The 11,807-nt window shown below is 46.1% G+C and overlaps 1 protein-coding gene across 3 annotated transcripts in view; it reads left to right on the forward strand.

The window, feature by feature from the left end:
* Positions 1–11,807, forward strand: part of Dnaaf9 (dynein axonemal assembly factor 9) — a 134,988-nt gene that overhangs the window by 119,741 nt on the left and 3,440 nt on the right. For all 3 annotated transcript variants that reach the window (XM_087188716.1, XM_013070696.3, XM_004840711.4), the window contains exons 30-36: positions 1,165–1,300; positions 3,818–3,904; positions 6,628–6,734; positions 7,044–7,118; positions 8,701–8,906; positions 9,580–9,645; positions 11,169–11,262. In XM_087188716.1, coding sequence (XP_087044842.1) covers positions 1,165–1,300; positions 3,818–3,904; positions 6,628–6,734; positions 7,044–7,118; positions 8,701–8,906; positions 9,580–9,645; positions 11,169–11,262 — 771 coding nt within the window. The remainder of the gene's footprint in view (positions 1–1,164; positions 1,301–3,817; positions 3,905–6,627; positions 6,735–7,043; positions 7,119–8,700; positions 8,907–9,579; positions 9,646–11,168; positions 11,263–11,807) is intronic.

Consider the following 11,807-nt stretch of genomic DNA (forward strand, 5'->3'; position numbering starts at 1 on the left):
ATGTAAAAGTAGAAATTAACATAGATGAGGTATTTAAGTATGTTGGAATGATGGGATGTAGTACCTTTTCTGATTTCCTGATTCTCCATGGTCTTAGGAATTTTATATCCATCTTTTCACAAAAAGGTTAGGAGTGGTGTGATGATCATAGCCGCTCTACAGCTTCGCCTTCCATAGGTACCCCTTTCTTACCGTGTCCTCAGGTGAATATCTGTCCAAGCACATATCTTGTTGGTGGTTTTTTGGTACCAGGGATCCTACTCGGGACCTTGTGCATGCGAGGCAGGTGCTGGAACCACTGAGCTAAATCCCCGGCCCTCATATCTTATAATTGTGTGAAACCTTGGCTGTGCACTCTTTGAGAATATAATGGTTGACACCTGACATATGGTTAGTGTTTGGCAAATAAATGTTGTCTGAGCTGGATGTGGTGGCTCACACCTGTAATCCCAGCACTCATGAGGCTGAGACAGGAGGATAGCCACAAGTTTGAGGTCAGCCTAGACTACATAGTGAGTTTCAAGTGCAGCCTGAACTACATGGCAAGTCCCTGTCTCAAAAAATAAATAAAATAATATAAATGTCTGTTGTCTGAATAGGCAAGGGTAAATGGCACCAGTTTCTGATATGGTTAAATATGGTGGATGTAGAAAGGCCCTATGATCAAGAACTCAGGTAACAACCAAAAAAGCCTAAGTAAGAAAGTAGAGGAGTTGGGCTTGGTTGTAGGCCTGTAAAGTCAACTACAGGAGAGGATGAGGCTGGAATATCACAAGTTCAGGGCCAAGTCTGGGCCACTTAGTGAGACTTTGTAGCTTAGTAGTAGAGAAGGTGTATATGGAAGCCCCTGAGTTCAATCCCTAATGTCACCAAAAGTAAAAGGTTAGGGAGTGAAGCAGCTGCAGGGTAGAAAGAGGGGCCAGGGATTTAGCTTAGTGGCACAGCACCTGCCTCACAAGGGCAAGGTCCTGAGTTCAATCTCCAGTACCAAGAAAGATGTAGCAGTTCCTAAAAGGGGGGAGAGAATGACATCTAGGTATGTCAGTGGAGGTGTGTAGGTGTGGAAGGGATGATGAAGGCAAGGAGCAAGGGCCCACATTCGTGTGAGCCGGCAGCCCCAGTCGGGCCTCGGAAGGCTGAACTGTTCTTGGTTTCATTCCACAGGTCTGGTGAATAATGTCGTGTTCACGAGTCTCACCATGGAGCAGAGGCACCCTCTCCTTGTTCAGCTGCAGAGCCTCTTCAGAGCTGCCAACCCTACTGCAGCCTTCATTCTGGCAGAAAACGGGATTATTACCAGGTATACTTCTCCAGACTCCACTCTGCAGGACTGGCTGCATTCTGCCTATGGCCCATGGGGTCTTTCCACCGTATCTAAGATCTGAGCATTTATGGAAGTCAGGTTCTAAAGTACTATAGACGCCCTGTAGAAGTCACCAAGGAGACCTCATGTGTCAGTATTGTATACTATTTTGGGGCATTTCATTTTGACCCATTCGCATCCTCATACATTGAAGAATGGAAGTCAGGATTGTCTCAGTGTTCCTTGTGTTAAAATGTGACAAATGGCCAGGTGTGGTGGTGCATGCTAGCACTCAGGAGCCTGAGGCAGGAGGGTCATCTAGAGTTGGAGGGCAGCCTGGACTACATAGCAAGTTCAAAGACAGCCTAAACTGCCTAGCAAGACTCTTATCTCAAAAACAAAACAAAAGAATGTGAAAAATGCTCAGGGATGGTGATGCATGTCTGTAATTCCTGTGCTCAGGATTTTTTTTTAAATTACAATATGAAACAATATATGCCATTTTACATAGTTTTGACTTTTAACCATGTAAATACTTTATGTATTTAAAAAAAATTTTTTTCTTTAAGACAGAGTCTGTGTAGTTCAGGATGGCCTTGAACTCACTATGTAGCCCAGGTTGGATTAGAACTAGCAGTGTTCCTCCTGGCTCAGCCTCCCAGGTGCTGGGATTATAGGCCTGTGCCACCACACCTGACTATATTCAGAAGTTAAAGGGCTGGGTGTATAGCCCAGGGGTAGAGCACTTGTCTGTCAATCCCCAGCAGTAGGAGGAAAGAATTAAATCAGCAAGATGGGAAAAAACAAATATAAACCCTCAAAAATGAGTCTGTGTATATCAAAGTAATAATAACTATGCACAGTGTAAAGAAGTAATTTAGATAACTTTTTTTTTTGAGACAGTCTTGCTATGTAGTTCAGACTGGCTTTGAACTCACTATGTAGCCACACTGGGCCAATTTGGGTAATTTTTTAACACAGTCCTCTGTTGAAACTGACTCCAACTTCATTGATTAGAGAAAGGGGATTACTTAAGTATGGGCCAGCCTGGCGGTGCACACCTGTAACTTGGAACACTCTGGGAGGCTGAGGAGGAGGATCACAGATTCGAGCCTAGCCTGGGCAACTTAGCAAGACCCTTCTCAAAAAGTTTTGGCAGAGAAAGCTCAAAGCAAGCCCACTCCATTTTATGCCAGTAATGCAGGGAAGTACTCAAAGATTAGAGATGTGCCGAAAGGATACCAGAACTAGCTTACAAAGCTAGTCACTGTCAAATTCAGGACAATTTGAGCATAATAAAGAACAGTTGTAATAATAGATTATAACACAGAGGTGCTAATTGGGCAGACACCAAAACCCTTCCTTTTACAAGAGCGAAATAAGTAATGATCAGTCGAACTAGAAAATAACCATTTGGGTCTGGAGTATAGCTCTGTCATAGAGCAGTTGCCTAGTAGGTGCCAGGCCCTGGGTTCAATCCCCAGCACCATAGAAAAGGGAAGGAGGGGGAGGGATGATGTTTTGTAACTTTCAACCTAATATTGATTTAGGAAAAGATCATCAGTGGATGCTAAAAGCAGTGGGTAAAACATCATGAAGAAAAGGGATATTCCCGTCTTCCACGGTGTAGTGTCATCACACAGTGTTTAGTACTTGAGGGAGGGAGGGAACACTGCCTTTTGATTGACAAGGTCTAGTAGACACTATGTTTACCAGATGATTACATCAGCAAGACTAATAAGAGAGTCTGGTGTGGTGGCACACACCTGTAATCCCAGCACTCAGGAGACTGAGGCAGGAGTATTGCTATGAGTTTGAGGCCAGCCTGCGCTACCCAGCAGTTTAAAGCCAGCCTGAACTTCATAGCGAGACCCTGTCTCAAAAACAAAAAACAAAAAAAGACTAAAAATGGGATGTGCTTCCTGATGTGAGTCAGTAAGAACATCACCTCTAGGAAGCAATCAGATAAATCAGGTCATGGGATGCAAGACAGCCAGCATATCCTCTTCAGAGTATCAGTGCCATGAGAAACAAAGATGAAGAAACTCTTCCAGATGAGAGGAGACAACATTAACCTTGATTGCATCATGAACCCCCCTCCACTTAAAAAAGGGAAAATTGGGAAATGGTTAAATATTAGATCAGTACTTCTCTAGTTTTATTATGCATGTGAATCTCTTGAGGATCTTGTAAAAATTAGTTTCCAATTCGGTGAGTCTGGGTGTGGCATGAGATTCTGCCATACTGCTACTGTCACAAAACTAAATTCTTTGAGTGTGATCATGATACTGTGGTCCTGTCAGAGAATATCCTTGTTCTTAGGAAATGTACATTGACATATTTAAGGGTACAATAACATGGTATACACAAGTCAATTTCTTGTGGTTTAACAGAAAAAAAAGCATCCACATACATGCTTCTATGTGCATATGGAAGTGTAGGGAGGAAGCAGAATGTGCAGTTCTAAGAGTGACATTTCTAATTAACTTGAGTCTTTTCTGTATGTTTTCAAAGGAATGAAGACATTGAGCTGATTCTCTCAGAAAATAGCTTTTCAAGTTCTCAGATGCTACGATCTCGATATTTAATGTACCCTGGCTGGCAAGTATCATGGAAAAGTACCTAAAAATTTTTTGTAAGCCCAATTATTTATTTACTTGCAGGAAAAAAAGAACAAGAAAATTAAAATATGTGCTTTGCAAGGGTGACACGTTAGCTGACAGGATGTGGTCTACCCGCCATGTACTGTGGGGAGCCCCAGTGTTCCTGTCTTGGGCTCCAAAATGGGAGCCTTCCTGGAGGTTGAGGTTCAGGGAGTCACACTGTGGGAACCAAGAACAGCACTCTCCTGTGCTTAGTCCTGCTTCTAGCAAGGGTGTGCTGATGAGCATTGAACAAGAGATTTACAACCTTCCCTGTGAGCCTTGCTCCCAAGAATGCAGCCAGGCCATCCTCCAGGATTCCCATTGGACAGGTTGTTTGTTTGCTGAGGGGGCCCAGGAACAGTCTCTGCAGGCCACTTCACAGCCTGATTCACAGCCTGAAAACCTCTCCACAGGGGAGCAGATGGAGACTGTGTAAAGTCCACTTACTGTGCATCCTAGGCATTGTTCTAATCTGTGCTCACCCTAAGCCATATGGCTACTTAATATAATAGAAATAAAAGTTAAATAGAATTTAGAATTCAGTGTCTTGGTCACACAGCTATATTTCAAGTGTACCATAGCTGCCGATGGTTAGCAGCTATTGTCTTGGACTGAAGATCCAGAACATTCTGTCCTCACAGGAAATTCTGTTGAGCAGTGCTGAGAGCTTTGTCTTTGTCTCATTTAACCCTTACACCAAGCCTGTAAAGTGGATTCCATTATTTTCCATGTTTTATTAATAAGGTGACAGAGACAGCGAGAAGTTAAATGTCTTGTCCAAGTTACTGCTCTAAAGGAGAGAATTGGATTTCTGGCCCAAGTTTTCTGGCTCATAACCCATTCTCTTAACCCCTATGCAGCACTTGTCCTTGTACAGCTGAACCGTTCACTTCTGCTGTGTTCGGGGTGTCAGCCAAGACACTTGTTAAAGCTCAGCCAGAATTATCTCTCATGCTTATGTGTATTATCTTTATACTTCTCCCAGGTCCTCTCTACATCCTCCATGCTACCCTTAACACCAGTAACAAAAAACAGATTATACTATGCTGTAAAAAATAACAATAAATTTTAACCCAAAATGTCAGTGTGTAAAATCAAAGGTTTTCAGACATATTCTTAGAAGAAACATGATTTGAGTCACATCTTACTTGCCTAAACAGTGTGTAAGTGGGTCATTTCTTTCTTTTTTGTTTTTGTACCGGAGATTGAACTTGGGTCCTTGCACTTGCAAGGCAGGCACGGCTCCACTGAGCTAAATCCCTGTCCCAAGTGGGTCATTTCTTATGCCGAACTTGACTAAAAAGAAACAGAGCCAAGTGGGATGGTAATTCCAGCACTCTAAGAGACTGAGACATGAAGATCACAAGTTCAAGCCCAGCCTGGGCAATTTATCAATTTAGTAAGACCCTCTCTCTCAAAAAAAAATAAATAAATAAAAAGAATTTTAAAAGTCTGGGGGTACAGGGATTTAGCTGAGTGGCATTGTGCCTGCCTCAAAAGCTCAAGGTCCTGAGTTCAATCCCTGGTGCCAAAAAAAAGTGGGGGGGGGGGGGATATGGCTCGGTGCAGAGGCCCTAAATTCAACCCCCAGTACTGCAAAGAAAGGGGTGAAGGAGGAAGGGAAGAAAGGAATCTCATTGTTTTGACACTTATTATAACCCAGATTACCTGTAATAATCATTGCCTAAGGAATTGTGAAACTGGTATGCTTATCTGCTGCTGGGGGTATTGTAAACTATTACCCATGTGACAGTTACACCCATTAGAATATCTGAAGGGATTCTAATCATGAGGATTCACCTCAAGGCAATAATTACAGAAAGAATGACAGTTCCTCAGCTGGGAAGCCAGATAATGGGAACATGAGGTTCAGTATACTACCATATTGGGGCGAGGGGGCATGCCTATAATCCCAGCACTTGGGAGGCTGAGGCAAGAAGATTACTGTTTGAGGCCAGCCTGAGATACATAGTGAGCTTAAGGCCAGCCTGAACTACACAGCAAGACCTTCTCACCGAAAAAAAAAGTATACTACCACAAAAAAAAAAAAAACGGTATACTACCACATTCTATCTTTGCGTATGTTTGAAATGTTTCATACTAGAAAGTTACAGAGCTTTTTTAATGTTCTAAACATGTTCTTTTTTTTTTTTTTTTTTTTTGGTACCGAGGCAGGCGCCAGAACCACTGAGCTAAATCCTTGGCCCCTGAACATGTTCTTAATGAGCCTGAGAAAGGTAGAGCAGAGATGCCCTGCCCTTGGGTTCCTTGTAGAGAAAGTGTGCATCCAAGTGCAGTCTCCATCTGCCCACAGTGAGGTGGCAGGCATGCTTGAGGGCCTGCAGGAAGATAGAGGCTTTTGAGCAGGAACCACCACTGCTGGAATAGGACTCCTAGCTTCGGGTGGGCTTGACAGGAGGAGGGTCTTTGACTTGAAGGAACTGTTAGTCTGAGGAGGGAGGATTCTGTCCTAAGGGAGCCCTACTCTGAGGGGCAGACAAGCTTCCTGCTCACAAGGTGAAGTAGATGTGTACACATTTATGCAAGGGTCTTACGTGCAGAATGGCACACAAGGCAGACATGTATAGGATAACTGACATGTACTTCATCCCAACGTCATGTATAATAACAGTCAAACTCCCAAGTACTTGTGTTTAAATTTTTTTTTAATATTTTAAGGTATGAAGGTAAATTCAGTGCTGGCTCAGTCTTTCCACTAATGGTTCAGATCTGTGTATGGTTTGGTCGACCCTTGGAGAAGACTCGCTTTGTGGCCAAGTGTAAAGGTGAGCTTTGGCCAGACCATGTCCCAGGCCCCAGTGAAAGAGTGCCCCAGCGTTGCCCCTGCTTCCTGGCACCATTTCAGCATTCTGTGTGCTCTCTCATCTCCTCACATTTGTGACCAAAAGCAGGCAGAGGGATTAGAGGTTGCTGGAGTCCCCTATTCCTGACTGTGTGGCCACACAGTTTGATTTCCCTCCCACTGAGTTTTCCCATCCCTGGGAATAACAGCTCCCTGGGACCAGGGAGTCGGGGTAGAAGCTTGAACCCTGGACTCTGGAGTGGGTGACATCCTTGTCCTCTTCCTCTTCTAGCAATTCAGTCCTCCATCAAGCCAAGCCCCTTCTCTGGAAACATCTACCACATCCTGGGCAAAGTAAAGTTTTCAGGTAACTGGGAAGTAGGATTTGGGAGCCCTGTATCATGGAGGGATCAAGTTCATAATGGGAACTCATAGCCTCTGCTGGTACCCTAAGGACCACTAATGCCTCTTCCACTTTCACCCTGCCCCCCTGGGGCCTTAAACCATCAGGCTTTTCTGCTGCCTCTTTTCCCTAAAGGCCCACCTTCTGCAGACCCCCTGCTCTGCCCATGGATGACCACTGAGACCTCTCCTCACAGCTCCTCACTTGGTGTCCCAGAGACTTGCCCCCACCCTGAGCCAGCTGTGGCCTCCTCCTGGGCCTGTCTCCAGGAACTGCCCAGTGCTGTGCTCTCCAGCTCCCAGTCTATTTCTGCCAAAGTCTTGGAGCTTCTACTTCCCTTCTGATGCCTTCTGTCCAGCGGGCCTTTTGATCAGCCTTAGACCTTGGCACCTGGACTAGGGGTCAAGGAAGACCTCAAAACTATTAGAAGTTGGTCAGCTCAGTGACAAGAAGGAGAGAATACCCCAGGGAAAAGGAACAACATTTACTATAATCCAGAGGCAGAATAGGCACATTTCAAGAACCAAAAAGGGTTTACCAAGGTTTACCAAGGCTGGACCCAGAGGATGGAAGGTGCTAGGGTACCTTTAGCTGTTACACGAAACCCCAGCCCAACTACCAGGTGTTAGCTGTTTAATAAGAAGTCAAACCTGGGCATGGTGACATATGCCTGTACTGCCAGCTACTCCGAGGCTGAGGCAGGAGGATCACAAGTTCAAGGCAAGCCAGGGAAGCTTAGGGAAACCTTGTCTCAAAATAGAATAAAAAGAGGGGCCAGGGATTTAACTCAGTGGTGCCGAGCCTGCCTCGAAAGCGCAAGGTTCTGAGTTTGATCCCCAGTACTGGGGGGAAAAAAAAGAATAAAAAGGGCCAGTAAGATGGAATATAGCTCTTGCCTAGTATGTTCAAGACCCCAGGCTCAATCCCAGTCCTGGAGGAAGAAAAATGTCAAGAAGTTGGACAGCAGAGCAAGGCCACTGAGCCCCCAGTTAATGTGTGTCTGTATGTTACTCCGTTCTTGGTGTCATCCATTCTTGGCACCACTCTTGTCAGGTGGTGCTGCAGGCCTAGGTGTCACAGCCAGACTCCACATCCAGCCAATGTTTTGGTGTAGACCTCCTCTCAGTCTTTCAGATGCCACAGGTGAAGAGTCAGGCTCCACCTCTTCTCACATATAAGCCTTTTCTTTTTCTTTTCTTGAGACAGAATCTCATTATGTAGCCCAGGCTGGCCTTGAACTCAGAGCAATTCTCTTGCCTCAACCTCCAGAGTGCTGGTACTACAAGTGTGCACCACCACACTTGATTCACCTTTCTTTCCTCTTGGGTTCCCTGTCTGAGTTAATAATGTCTTCTGATCACTTGAACCAGTGACACTCCTTTTGCACCTTCCTCTCTTACTCCTTCCTTTCCAACTTGCCATCAGTCATGTCACTTCTCCCTTCTGAATTTATTAGGAATCTGTCCCAGCCATCTGATCAGTACAGCCTCAGGATAGTCTTATCTTTCAGGGTGGGTCTCAGGAACAAGTATGCATTCCCTTGCAGACTCTGAAAGGACAATGGAGGTCTGCCACAACACTCTGGCCAATTCCCTGAGCATCGTGCCGGTTTTGGAGGGACCCAGGCCACCATCAGACTCAAGAAGCATCCCTCAAGACAGCAGCGGGCAGCAGGAGTGCTACCTTGTGTTCATTGGCTGCTCCTTGAAGGAAGATAGCCTCAAGGACTGGCTCCGGCAGTCAGCTAAGCAGGTAGCTGCTAAACCCCACACAGCCCTGGCACAGGTGTGATCAGCACAGCTCAGGCTTTCACTGGCTGGTATAAGCCCCTCTCCAGCCTCCACTGGGCCACACCTCACAGGCTGGGCTAGGATTTAGGAATACTTTGAGAGTGGGAGGAACCCCCTCAGGGGAACTCTAGGCTTCCAAGATTGTTTACTCAGATCCAGGTTTTCTTCCAGCAGTGAATCGTAAGCCTCTCAGCACAGCCTCAGGGGTTTGGCTTATCCTAGAACTCTGAAAGTAGAGCTGGCTGGGCCTAGGAATTTTATAGACTCTCCTTTGGGACCAGCTTTATACTGAGGAGGCCTGGGCTGCCTCGCCTGGATAAACTCTTGAATGGTACTTTACTATGGGACTACATGTTGTCCTTTTGTGTCTGTCTTTTGTGGGGTTAGGGATGAAAATCTGCAGAGGCAGGGCCATGCTGATTTCCAGAAGCTCCAGGCTCTGCCATTTGTTCCTCACTCCCTTGCAGGGTGCGGTGGTGGGAGAGTGATCTCAGGGTAGGAGCAGACAGGCAGCGTACCTAGTCTGGGCCATAGACCACTGGTGTACCTTCCCCTCCACATACTGGACCCCCAGAGCCCTCCCCACATCTCCCTCAGCTCCATTCCAACCTGTCCTCTGCTACATCTCTGCACAGAAGCCTCAGAGGAAAGCTCTGAAGACCAGGGGAATGCTGACCCAGCAGGAGATCAGGAACATCCATGTGAGTGCACCACCCTGGCCTTTCCCCTCTGTGCCCCAAGACTGCCTCCTAGGCCTATGTAGATTGCCCTTTTGCCTCATTGAGATAGGTGGAAAACCTCTGGTGTGACATAGACGCGAGAATGAGGACAGTCTGCCTGTAGAAGTAGGCAAGAGGAGGAGGCCTACCTGTCACCTATTCAGGCAACCCCAGAAGACCTCTATCCAAGATAAACCAGAGTGCAGGTCATGGTGGCACAGTCCTGTAATCCCAGAGCTCTGGGAAGCTGAAAAAGAAAGCTAAGTTTGAGCCCAGGTTGGGCAATATTTTTGTTTGGTGTTTTTTTGAGACAGGTCTCACTATGTAGTTCAAGCTGGCCCTGAACTCACAGTGTAGCCCAGGCTGGCCTCAAACTCGAAAATCCAATCCTCCTCCCTCAGTCTCCCAACTTCTGGGATGACAGGTGTTTGCCATCATGCCCAGCTTCAGTTTGTGCAATTTAATGACTTAGTAAGACTCTGTCTCAAAATAAAAATTTAAAAGGTGCTGGGGATGATGGCCTTGGGTTCAGTTCCCAGTAAGAGAGGGAGGGAGAGAGAGAGAGAGAGAGAGAGAGAGAGAGAGAGAGAGAGAGAGAGAACCAACTACAGCACCAGGGAGAAAGGTGTACAGAAGTTGATCATGGGAAGGTTGTGGAATCCTAAGGCCACAACAAGAGGTACTTAATGACTCCCACCCAAACTCCAGGCTGACCTCTAGCCTCTGTCCCAGGGCCCATGCCCACTAGAGCCCTTTCCTAAGGGGCTTGGCATCAAAAGGCCTAGACAATGTCCCGGCACCAGGATGCACTGTGTCATAGGCCCAGTGATGAGCAGCTGGGGCAGGAGAGAACTCGGAGAAGGAGGAAGGAGGAGAAGCACTGGAGAAGGAGGCCCCTTCATCGCCAACCCATTTCAGTCCTACACAGCTTGGATGCTCCTGAGGAGCAAAGCAGACCTTGGAATTGTTCCACAAAGGCAGGCCTTGAACAAAGATTGGAGTGGATGCAGCTTATTTTGGAAGTTATAGGAGATGATAGGGATGTGGAAAAGGGAGAGGGAAAGGGACACAGCCAACCAAGGGTGGTTATCAGACCAGTACCCTGGAAACCATGACAGCTTAATCTCCTTAGGAACCCCCTGGGTGGTGGTGGGAGCTGTCTTAATAAGATAAGGACTGTTTATGTGGTTGTGAAGTTTTGTTTTGTCTTTTCCAGTACTTGGGGATTGAACCCAGGGCCCTCATACTAAGCTACATCCCCAGCCCTTTTGTTTTGTTTTGTTCAGACAGGGTCTTGCTATCTAGTCCAGGCTTGCCTTGAACTCACTGTGGAGCTCAGGCTGGCATCAAATTCATGGCAGTCCTCCTGCCCCAGCCTTCCAGAGTGCTATAATTACAGGCATGACCACTACACCCAGCATGTTTGCTTGTTTTTAATGAGTGAATGAATGGTAGAAAATACAGTTATCAAATAATTCTATCTGAACTCTTTTTTTTTTTCACAGGTGAAACGCCACCTAGACCCCCTACCTGCAGGTTACTTCTACAATGGCACCCAGTTTGTTAACTTCTTTGGGGATAAGACTGATTTTCACCCTCGTATCCTTTGAAGCAGCTTGGTCCCTGTGTGGAATCTTACTGGCGAGGTAGGGCAGTGAGGTGCAAGCCTGTCAGTGGAGCAGGTGTCTGCTGGAGCCAGTGCAGCTGCATTCAGAGGGGCTGGGGACACACAGGAGCAAACCACTGGAGTCCACTTTCATGTTGGCCTTTTAAAGTTGTTAAAATTAGATTTGTCCTATGTGGTGGTGCACGCCTGTAATCCCAGCACTGGGAAATGGAAGCTGAAGCAGGAGGATTTCAAGGTCTTTAGCAAGACCCCATCTCAAAATATAAAAAAATTAAGGACTGGGGATGTAGCTCAGTATTAGAGGGCCCCTGGATTTGATCCCCAGTACCAACAAAAAACACTTTTTTTATTTTACCCCTTATTGAATGATTGCTAATGTTACTCTGCGGGGTGCAGTTGGAGTGCAGCTGTGGTAACACCGTGAGTTCTGTGGTCATCAGGTTATTGTGATTTCCAAATTGGAGACAGCCCGGTTACAAGTAACCCTGTAAAAAAGTGGACAGGCAAACATAAGATG

Source organism: Heterocephalus glaber, unplaced genomic scaffold, assembly GCF_053883595.1.
Source record: "Heterocephalus glaber isolate CG9 unplaced genomic scaffold, H.glaber_assembly_v1.0 deba00001532, whole genome shotgun sequence".
In the NCBI taxonomy this organism is placed as follows: Eukaryota; Metazoa; Chordata; class Mammalia; order Rodentia; family Bathyergidae; genus Heterocephalus; species Heterocephalus glaber.